Below are 11,380 nucleotides of genomic sequence, written 5' to 3'. Positions count from 1 at the left end.
TGCTGGTTAACTCTTGCATAAGGGAGAGGGATGAGAGATTGGAGATGCTGATTAACTCTTGCATAAGGGAGAGGGATGAGAGATTGGAGATGCTGATTAACTCTTGCATAAGGGAGAGGGATGAGAGATTGGAGATGCTGATTAACTCTTGCATAAGGGAGAAGGATGAGAGATTGGAAGATGCTGGTTGACTCTTGCATAAGGGAGAGGGATGAAAGAAGAAAAAGAGAGAGAGAGAGAGAGAGAGAGAGAGAGAGAGAGAGAGAGAGAGAGAACTTGCCTCGATAATATTCAATAAATTCTTACACTTTACAGATCCACTTTTATTTTTATTCATTTTTATTTATTTTTGTTTTTACTGAATTATAAAACCATTTATGCAAGTGTTATTCTCTCTCTCTCTCTCTCTCTCTCTCTCTCTCTCTCTCTCTCTCTCTCTCTCTCTCTCTCTCTCATCTTTTTACTAATACATCACATTTAGAGAGAGAGAGAGAGAGAGAGAGAGAGAGAGAGAGAGTATATAAGTTGGTGATGACATATACTTTACTCACTCTAATATCAGCTGCCATGGAGGTGGGTGGTGGTGATGGTGGTGGTGGTGATGAAAGGTGGTGTGTGTGTGTGTGTGTGTGTGTGTGTGTGTGGAGACGGGACATGAATCAGTGTAAGGTGTGTGAGTGGTGATGAAAATGGTGATGATTGGTGGTGGTGATGAGTCTATGGTGATGAATGTGCTTGTTGTGGTGGTGGTGGTGGTGATTGATGGTGATGACAGTGATGCCTGTGGTGACGAATATGCTTGTGGTGGTGATGAGCTTGTGGTGATGAGTGAGCTTATGGTGGTGGTGGTGGTGGTGGTGATAGCTTCTAGGTCAATGGCTTCCCCCAACACCTTAATTACCTCATCTATACTTAATTAAATGGTGCTAATAGGCTAAGAAAAACTAGCAATTGGATGTGAAATAATTATGTGGTATACGACAATTCAGAAGAAGCTGCCGTTTTTTTTTGTGTTTGGAAATGAAAGAAAGAAAGAGAGAGAAATGAAGGTGTGTGTGTTGGAAGGGGGAGAGAGAGAGAGAGAGAGAGAGAGAGAGAGAGAGAGAGAGAGAGAGAGAGGGGTGTGGCGGGCAAGGCTGGCAGTATGGTATGGTACAGAATTTTTAACCGCACTCTGTTCCTGAAAAAAATACCCTACTGTAAGTCCATACCATTAGGGGGGAGGGAAAGGAGAGGAGAGAGAGAGAGGGGTGTGGCGGGCAAGGCTGGCAGTATGGTATGGTACAGAATTTTTAACTGCACTCCGTTCCTGAAAAAAATACCCTACCGTAATATCGTACTGTACCCCCAACTATTTTTCTGTACCGTATAGTATGGTAAAAATACCCTACCGTAAGTCCATACCATTAGGGGGGAGGGAAAGGAGAGGAGAGGGAAGGAGAGAGAGAGAGGGGTGTGGCGGGCAAGGCTGGCAGTATGGTATGGTACAGAATTCTTAACCGCACTCCTGAAAAAAAAAATACCCTACAAATATGTTGTAACCTATACCCCAACCTTTTTCCAGCATGCATAGCATGGTACCAAAACTACCCAATACATTACCGAAGGAGAGAGAGAGAGGGGTGTGGCGGGCAAGGCTGGCAGTATGGTATGGTACAGAATTCTTAACCGCACTCTGTACCTGAAAAAATACCCTCCCGTAATTCTGTACTGTTATCGTACCATCAGGAAAATATACATACTGACTTAAAAAAAAATATTTGTGAAAAAATGATTAAGGTGCGTCAATGAATTTGAAAAGGCACATTTACACAGTGACTACATGTGTCAGGCCTCCTAAATATAACTCACCAGGCGCTCGTGGCCAACAAAGAAAGAAAAAAAAAAAGAATCTTGTTTTAAGCCTGTGGTACGGTACAGTTCGTAATTTTGCAACATTTTCCGTCCCTGTATCATACCGTACCGTACATTGGGAAAATTATCGTACTGTAATTCTGTACCGTACTTTTTGTCAAAATCTCATCCATACCGTACCGTACCGTAGTGCAAGCCTTGGTGGCGGGAAATGGTCAGTAAGGGAGAGCTTGGGACACAGTGAAGGCAAGGAAGAATTTATAAGAAGAAGCTGCCGTTGTTTTTTGTGTTAGTGAGGAAACATGGAAGCATGGAAATGCAGGCAACAGAAAGCCTATTGGCTCATTACGAGGTCGCTCGCTTGGGTGATTTAATCTGCTCGACAGCCACTTGGGGCTTGAGGAGCACAGTGAAGCTTGGGACACAGTGAAGGCAAGAAACAGTTCAGGAGAAGAAGCTGCCATTGTTTCTTTGTGTTAGGAAGGGACAACCTGGAACACAACTAGGGCAGAAAACAGTTTAAAAGAAGAAGCTGCCATTGTTTCTTTGTGTTAGGAAGGGACAACCTGGAACACAACTAGGGGAGAAAACATTTTAATAGAAGAAGCTGCCATTGTTTCTTTGTGTTAGGGAGGGACAACCTGGAACACAACTAGGGCAGAAAACAGTTAAAAAGAAGAAGCTGCCATTGTTTCTTTGTGTTAGGAGGGGACAACCAGGAACACATCTAGGGCAGAAAACAGTTAAAAAGAAGCTGCCATTGTTTCTTTGTGTTCTGCCATTGTTTCATTGTGTTAGGAGGGACAACCTGGAACACAACTAGGGCAGAAAACAGTTAAAAAGAAGAAGCTGCCATTGTTTCTTTGTGTTAGGAGGGGACAACCTGGAACACATCTAGGGCAGAAAACAGTTTAAAAGAAGAAGCTGCCATTGTTTCTTTGTGTTAGGGAGGGACAACCTGGAACACAACTAGGGCAGAAAACATTTTAATAGAAGAAGCTGCCATTGTTTTTGTGTCGGCAATGACGGATATCTCTTAAGCCAGTCATACACACTCAGTCCAGCTTGTCCGGGCGATGAAAAACGGAGGATATTGAGGCTCACACACACACACACACACACACACACACACACACACTCAGGCTTCCCCATGAAAACATACAGTACACATCAGCCCACTGTGCTCCGCTGTCATAAGAACATAAAAACGTAAGGAGTCTGCAAGAGCCCGGTTCGATAATGATTTGCTGGAGATTGCTTCGTGTTCAGCTCACTGCATTAAAGTCCTTCATAGATTGCTGTAATCCCACACCAAGACTTTTTATCCACCCAAAACATCAGACGTTATTACTGAGGGCGAGCGTGGAATATAATGGAAGCAGGAAATGTTTTAATAGAAGAAGCTGAAGTTGGTTTTTGTGTTAGACTGTCTTAAGTTACTGAGGGCGAGCGTGGAATATAATGACACCAGGAAATGTTTTAATAGAAGAAGCTGAAGTGTTTTTTTGTGTTAGACTGACTTAACTTACTGAGGGCAAATGTGGAATATAATGACACCAGGAAATGTTTTAATAGAAGAAGCTGAAGTTGGTTTATGTGTTAGACTGACTTAACTTACTGAACGGATAGAGTGAAAAACAGTTTAAAAAAGCCGTTAGTGGTTTTTCAGCAAGTGAGTGGCACCTTAACACACACACAGTCACCGGTTACAGAAAGCAGGAAGTAGAGAGTTAGTTAAGGGGTGTATCAGAGAAAGGGATGACGGAAGGGTATTGATACAGGTTACTCCAAAAGGTCAACCAGTGCGTTAATAAGGAAGTGTCATGGGAATGTTAAAGAGAAGATGAATGTTTTTGAATTGGTTAATGTTGAAGTGTATTGTAATGTAATGCAGGGATAGATAGATAGATAGATAGATAGATAGATAGATAGATAGATAGATAAAGAATGGGAAAATAAACAGAATAATCATAGAAAGGAAATAGGAAAGAAATTAAATGAGAGAGAGAGAGAGAGAGAGAGAGAGAGAGAGAGATTGACTTACTACTACTACTACTACTACTACTACTACTACTACTACTACTACTACTACTACTGCTATTATATTTAAGTATATCATGACCTTGGAAGAGTCAATACCTTCTCCCCCTCCTCCTCCTCTTCCTTCTCCTCCTCCTCCTCCTCCTCCTCCTCCTTGCCAAACAAAAGGAAGAAAAAAAGAAGAAAAAGAAAGTTGTTCTCATAAACTGATTTTTTTTTACTTCATGACTCAACATTTTCAGATTCCAGTTTTCTTCTTATTTTTTTTCTCTCTCTCTCTCTCTCTCTCTCTCTCTCTCTCTCTCTCTCAAAGGTCATTCCATAAGGTCACTGTGCCAAAGGTTATTGTAAGGGATGACTCATGATATTATTATTATTATTATTATTATTATTATTATTATCATTATTATTATTATTATTTCAGAAGGTGGTGGTGGTGTTGACCCTCCTGGCTGGTGTTGGCGTTTCATCACCAATTCCGGAGGTGAGTAGGTGGTGTTGTGTGTGTGTGTGTGTGTGTGTGTGTTTTCTGTTTTAATATTAAGAATTATTTAGTTATAATTATTATTATTATTATTATTAGTAGTAGTAGTAATAGTAGTAGTAGTAGTAGTAGTAGTAGTAGTAGTAGTAGTAGTAATGCACAGTAACCCATCGCTGAGGTTCGCTATGCTGCCCTATGCTGAGCTCTCTTCCCATCACCACCACAGCATGCAGCATCGTCAGTCTTCATCAGTGCAGCACAGCATCAGCATGGGCAGCAACAGGATGAACCACAGCACCGTTTCCGCACCGCTCAGCATCGTTTCAGCATCGGCGAGGAGGGAGATGGCCCCCGACCTCAGCATGCCTTCAACTCAGCACGGACTCATCATCCCTTACTACGAAACGCCTCCTTGATAACTGACCACATCCTGGGTGCTATACTAAACAACAGACTGACCTTTGACTCTCCATCGCTGCGTCAATCACTCCTACGAGACCTCAGTTTCATGCTGACTTCCCCCTCAGCAACCGAGCGCACCCGCACCTCTGAAGTCAGCACCGGGAGCATTCTGTTCGACAACCTCCTACGGGGTCTTCGCTCTGGGGTCATCGGACATGAGTTAGCGAATATCCTCGAGCGGCAAGTCCGAGGGTCCATCATTCCGGCCTCTGTGGTGTCTAGCGTCGGTCCGAACTCCCCCGTCATAATGGTGTTTCTGGACAGCCCGAACTCCCTCTCGGAAATCGTTCAACTCTTTCCGTCATCCCCCATTATAATCAGCCACAGGGGAGGGTCCGTCAGCGCCCCCAGTCTACCCCGGGGTGATGCCTTTACTGCCGCACCCCCGGACTCACCCCTGGCTCGGCTGTCCCCCCAGGGTGAGGTGCTATCCCCCAGGTTACAGCAACTAGCCCAGGGTGTGAGATCTGACCTTACTGTTGCCGGAAAGGTCCTGTCAGATGTCAGTCAAGGGTTGTCCGGCGATGCTGAAGTCAGTAGGCGCAGGGGGGAGTTGGGGTCAGCAGGTCACCCTGGGGGAAGGTTACCCAATCTTCTGGCAGGTCAGCAGGTCCTCAGCAAGTCAGCAGGAGGTCAGGAGGAAGGGAAGGTCACTAAGGCGGCTGCTCTGCGCCCTGCGACAGCCGCCATCCCCGCGCTGACCAGGCTGTCGCTAGATGACCAGTTCGACCCGCCAATCACCACCAGGCGGCCGCCATCCTCCACCAGTGAATTCTCATCCGCCTTAAATAAATTCTCGGATGCGATCGCCACTCTGACCGAATCCACCACAGCCGCCATAGCTGAATCTTCAACCGCTGCCACCAGTGAATCAACTGCCACCAGTAAGAAGATGATGCCTGTCGCCCTCATCTTCCCAGACACCGAGATGATGCCTGAAGCCGCCGAAGCAGCCGCAGACATGGCCCCAGTGGCCATAGTGTTCCCTGAGATGACCATGACTTCTGAGGCTCCTAGTGAGTCAGCCGCCACTAGTGAGTCAGCCGCCAGTGAGTCAGCTGCTACTAGTGAGTCAGCCACCAGTGAGTCAGCTGCCACTAGTGAGTCAGCTGCCACTAGTGAGTCAGCCACCAGTGAGTCAGCTGCTACTAATGAGTCAGCCGCCAGTGAGTCAGCCACCACTAGTGAGTCAGCCGCCAGTGAGTCAGCTGCCACTAGTGAGTCAGCCGCCAGTGAGTCAGCCGCCACTAGTGAATCAGCTGCCAGTGAGTCAGCTGCCACTAGTGAGTCAGCCGCCAGCGAGTCAGCTGCCACTAGTGAGTCAGCCACCAGCGAGTCAGCTGCTACTAGTGAGTCAGCCGCCAGTGAGTCAGTTGCCACTAATGGGTCAGCCACCACTAGTGAGTCAGCCACCAGTGAGTCAGCTGCCACTGGTGAGTCAGCCGGCACTATTGAGTCAGCCGCCAGTAAGTCATTTGCCACTAGTGAGTCAGCCGCCAGTGAATCAGTTGCCACTAGTGAGTCAGCCGCCAGTGAGTCAGTTGCCACTAGTGAGTCAGCCGCCAGTGAGTCACCTGCCACTAGTGAATCAGCCGCCAGTGAGTCAGCCACCAGCAAGTCAGCCGCCACTAGTGAGTCAGCAGCCAGCGAGTCAGCTGCCACTAGTGAGTCAGCCGCCAGTGAGTCAGTTGCCACTAGTGAGTCAGCCGCTACTAGTGAGTCAGCTGCCAGTGAGTCAGCTGCCACTAGTGAGTCAGCCGCCAGTGAGTCAGCCGCCAGTGAGTCAGTTGCCACTAGTGAGTCAGCCGCCAGTGAGTCAGTTGCCACTAGTGAGTCAGCCGCCAGTGAGTCAGTTGCCACTAGTGAGTCAGCCGCCAGTGAGTCAGTCACCAGTGAGTCAGCTGGCAGTGAGTCAGCCGCCAGTGAGTCAGTCACCAGTGAGTCAGCTGGCAGTGAGTCAGTTGCCACTAGTGAGTCAGCCGCCAGTGAGTCAGCTGCCACTAGTGAGTCAGCCGGCACTGGTGAGTCAGCCGGCACTAGTGAGTCAGCCACCAGTGAGTCAGTTGCCACTAGTGAGTCAGCCGCCAGTGAGTCAGCTGCTACTAGTGAGTCAGCTACTACTAGTGAGTCAGCCGCCACTAGTGAGTCAGCCGCCACTAGTGAGTCAGCTGCTACTAGTGAGTCAGCCGCCACTAGTGAGTCAGCCGCCAGTGAGTCAGCTGCTACTAGTGAGTCAGCCGCCACTAGTGAGTCAGTCGCCAGTGAGTCAGCTGCTACTAGTGAGTCAGCCGCCACTAGTGAGTCAGCTGCAGTGATTGAGTCCTCAGCTGCTTCCAGTGAGACAGCTGCCACTAGTGAGTCAGCCACCATTAGTGAGTCAGCCGCCATTAGTGAGTCAGCCGCCACTAGGTCAACCTCCACCACTGAGGCCTCAGACACCACTAGTGAGCTAGCCGCCACTATTGAGACCTCAACTGACACCAGTGAGTCAGCTGCCAGTGAATCCTCAGCTTCTACCACAGAGTCAGCCGCCATTCTTGACAGCCAGAGCTCATCCGCCACCACAGAGCCAGTCGCCACTGACAGCCAGAGGTCATCTGCCACCACAGAGTCAGCCACCACTCCTGCCAGCCTGAGCTCAACCGCCACCACAGAGTCAGCCGCCATTGAGCCCTCAGTCGCTACCACAGAGCCAGCCACAAGTGAGCCCTCAGCCGCCGGTGACCTCTCAGCCACCAGTGAACCCTCAATCGCCACCACAGAGTCAGCCGCCATTGTGGAGGGTTTAGCCGCCAGCCAATTCAGCAGCCGCCTGGGAGCCGCCGCTGAAGGTACCTCTAGACTGACCTCCCGTGGCAGGGCTGTTGGTGCTGGGGTCAGGCAGGGTCAGCAGGCACCTCAGCAGGCAGGGGCCACAGCAAGGCAGCAGGGAACAGAAAGGCACCAGGCCACAGTAGGTCAGCAGGGCCGCCAACACAGCTCAGTGAGAGAGCAGGCTTCTACTACTGGTCAGCAGGTGGTAGAGAGTGAACAGCAGAGGCTTGATGCAGCTCAGCAGGAGACGGTAGTTGAGCAGCAGGCAGCAGTGAACCAGGCATCCACTACTGAGCAGGCTGGAGGCACAGAACAGCAGGCAGCCCAAGCAGAACAGCAGACACTGACAGCAGAACAGCAGACACTCAACACTGATCAGCAGGCAGAACACCAGACTGGAAAACAAGAGCAGGGTGTACAGCAGGCAGGCACTGAGCAGCAGGCACCCACCACTTCAGTCCAGCAGGGTGTCACAGTAGAACAGCAGGGTGCCACAGCAGAACAGCAGGATGCCACAGCAGAACAGCAGGGTGCCAGAACAGAAGAGCAGAGTGCCACAGCAGAACAGCAGGGAGCCACAGCAGAACAGCAGGGGGGCACAGTAGAACATCAGGGTGCCACAGTAAAAGAGCAGGCAACCACAGCAGAACAGCAGGCAACCACAGCAGAACAACAGGGTGCCACAGCAGAACAGCAGGGTGCCATAGCAGAACAGGAGATAGCCACAGCAGAAGAGCAAGCAACCGTAGCAGAGCAGGAAGCCACAGCAGAACAGATTGGCACAGCAGACCAGCTCAGCACAGCCAGACAGCGCACCACCGCCAGACAGCAGGTGACAGCAGCAGGGCAGGGGGTGGCATCAGGGCAGCGCACCACCGCCCGGCAGCGCACCACGGCCCGGCAGCAGGTGACAGCATCAGCAGGGCAGCATCGCGGCACAGCACGGCAGCATCAGCGAGGTGCCACAGCAAGGGAGCAGGTGTTTGGAGGAGCACAGCAAGCCGGCACCACACAGCACGCCACAGCACGCCAGCGGGGCACCACAGCAAGGCAGCAGGTGGTCATGCAGCAGCAGGAGGCACAGCAGGCAGCAGAACAGGGCTTAGCAATGCAGCAGGATGGCAGCGACCTAGCAGAACAGCAGGCTGGTGAGGCTCAGGGCCAGAGCGCTGTGCAGGAACAAACCGCTGAGACACAGCAGGAAGGTTCAGCAGACACCCTCACTGCTGCTGACCTTGCTGCTGAGGCTGTGGCTCAACAGCCTGCTGATTCTCAACTCACTGCTGATGCTCCTGCTGAGACAGAACAGTCCTCTCCTGCTGACCAGGCTGCTACTGCTGACCAAGCTACTACTACTGCTGACCTGTCCATCATTGCTGAGCAGGCTGCTGCCACTGCTGACCAGACTACTACTGCTGAGCAGCCCATCACTGCTGACCAGGCTACTATTGCTGAGCAGGCCATCACTGCTGAGCAGGCTGTCACCGTGGCTCAGGCCTCCAGCCCAGCACAGGCAGCCACTGCTGATGCTGCTGAGGTGACTGCTGCTGCAGAACAAGGCCCTGCTAGTGAACAGCAGGCATCCACAGTAGAAGAGCAAAGTTCAGCAGCATCCCAGCAGGCAGCAGCAGCAGTAGCAGAGCAGACTGGCATTGGTGAGCAGGCAGCAGGGCAGCAGGACTCCTCCACTGTTGAACACAGCTCTGGGGACAGACAGCAAGGCACCACAAGTCAGCAGGCCTCAGCAGGCAGGCAGCACAGTAGAACCAGCAGCACCACAACACTGCAGGCAGCAGGAGGCAGACAGCAGGCAACAAGGAGCAGGCAGCAGACAGCCTCAGCAGCAGGGCAGCGCCTCACAGCCAGGCAGCAGGTGTTCTCAGCTGGGCAGCAGACAGGTCAGCGCCTCACGGCCCGGCAGCAGGTGTTCTCGGCAGACCAGCAGGCAGAGGGGCAGCAGAGCTTTGCCAGCCGCCGCGGGGAGCCGGCTGTCACAGTGGGGGAGTTTGTGGCCAACCGGCTGGCTGGCATTGTGGAGGCCGCCAAGAGCCTGGCCCAGGCCATGGCCGCCAGGCAGGCAGGGGACACCCAGCCAGCCTCCAAGCAGCCTGGACCCAAACCCACACTCATCATAGTCTCTGAGGCCGGCCAGGCAGGCACGGCGGCACACCCAGACAGAAGACACTCAGGAATCAGCCTGTTTGAGGCCAGCAAGTCAGGAATTAACCTTTCTGAAGCTAGCCAGTCTGAAGCCAGTCAGTCTGCTCCCAGCCAGTCAGGAATTAGCCTGTTTGAAACAAGTAAGTCAGGAATTAGCCAGTCAGAAGCCAGCCAGCCAGAAGCCAGCCAGTCAGAAGCCAGCCAGTCTGAAGCCAGCCAGTCTGAAGCCAGCCAGTCTGAAGCTAGCCAGTCAGAAGCCAGCCAGTCTGAAGCCAGCCAGTCAGAAGCCAGCCAGTCTAAAGCCAGCCAGTCTGATGCCAGCCAGTCTGATGCCAGCCAGTCATCTGGTAGCCAATCTGAAGCCAGCCAGTCATCTGCTAGCCAGTCTGAAGCCAGCCAGTCTGAAATCAGCCAGTCATCTGCTAGCCAATCTGAAGCCAGCCAGTCATCTGCTAGCCAGTCTGAAGCCAGCCAGTCATCTGCTAGCCAGTCTGATGCCAGCCAGTTATCTGCTAGCCAGTCTGAAGCCAGCCAGTTATCTGTTAGCCAGTCTGAAGCCAGCCAGTCTGAAGCCAGCCAGTCTGAAGCCAGACAGTCTGAAGCCAGCCAGTCTGAAATCAGCCAGTCTGAAACCAGCCAGTCTGAAGCCAGCCAGTCTGAAGCCAGCCAGTCTGAAACCAGCCAGTCTGATGCCAGCCAGTCTGAAACCAGCCAGTCTGAAGCCAGCCAGTCTGAAGCCAGCCAGTCTGAAACCAGCCAGTCTGAAGCCAACCAGTCTGAAGCCAGCCAGTCTGAAACCAGCCAGTCTGAAGCCAGCCAGTTATCTGTTAGCCAGTCTGAAACCAGCCAGTTATCTGCTAGCCAGTCTGAAGCCAGCCAGTTATCTGCTAGCCTGTCTGAAGCCAGCCAGTTATCTGCTAGCCAGCCTGAAACCAGCCAGTCTGAAGCCAGCCAGTTATCTGTTAGCCAGTCTGAAACCAGCCAGTCTGATGCCAGCCAGTCTGAAGCCAGCCAGTTATCTGCTAGCCAGTCTGAAACCAGCCAGTCTGAAACCAGCCAGTCTGAAGCCAACCAGTCTGAAACCAGCCAGTCTGAAGCCAGCCAGTCTGAAGCCAACCAGTCTGAAACCAGCCAGTCTGAAGCCAGCCAGACTGAAACCAGCCAGTCTGAAGCCAACCAGTCTGAAACCAGCCAGTCTGAAGCCAACCAGTCTGAAACCAGCCAGTCTGAAGCCAGCCAGACTGAAACCAGCCAGTCTGAAACCAGCCAGTCTGAAGCCAGCCAGTCTGAAGCCAGCCAGTCTGAAGCCAACCAGTCTGAAACCAGCCAGTCTGAAGCCAGCCAGACTGAAACCAGCCAGTCTGAAACCAGCCAGTCTGAAGCCAGCCAGTCTGAAGCCAACCAGTCTGAAACCAGCCAGACTGAAACCAGCCAGTCTGAAACCAGCCAGTCTGAAACCAGCCAGACTGAAACCAGCCAGTCTGAAGCCAGCCAGTTATCTGCTAGCCAGTCTGAAACCAGCCAGTTATCTGCTAGCCAGTCAGAAGCCAGCCAGTCTGAAACCAC

At 51.5% G+C, this 11,380-nt stretch overlaps 1 protein-coding gene across 1 annotated transcript in view; it reads left to right on the top strand.

The window, feature by feature from the left end:
- The first annotated feature begins 4,324 nt into the window (after positions 1-4,324).
- The window catches only part of LOC127010120 (pneumococcal serine-rich repeat protein-like), a 9,055-nt gene continuing 1,999 nt past the window's right edge, over positions 4,325-11,380 (top strand). The window contains exons 1-2 of the mRNA XM_050883953.1: positions 4,325-4,378; positions 4,605-11,380. The exon at positions 4,605-11,380 is cut by the window's right edge and continues 1,999 nt beyond it. Of these exons, the coding sequence (XP_050739910.1) occupies positions 4,887-11,380 (6,494 nt within the window). The 5' untranslated portion in view covers positions 4,325-4,378; positions 4,605-4,886. The remainder of the gene's footprint in view (positions 4,379-4,604) is intronic.

This window comes from Eriocheir sinensis, chromosome 42 (assembly GCF_024679095.1).
Source record: "Eriocheir sinensis breed Jianghai 21 chromosome 42, ASM2467909v1, whole genome shotgun sequence".
Taxonomy (NCBI): Eukaryota; Metazoa; Arthropoda; class Malacostraca; order Decapoda; family Varunidae; genus Eriocheir; species Eriocheir sinensis.
The sequence above is the reverse complement of the archived record's forward strand: the minus strand, read 5'-3'. Positions and strand labels throughout refer to the sequence as shown.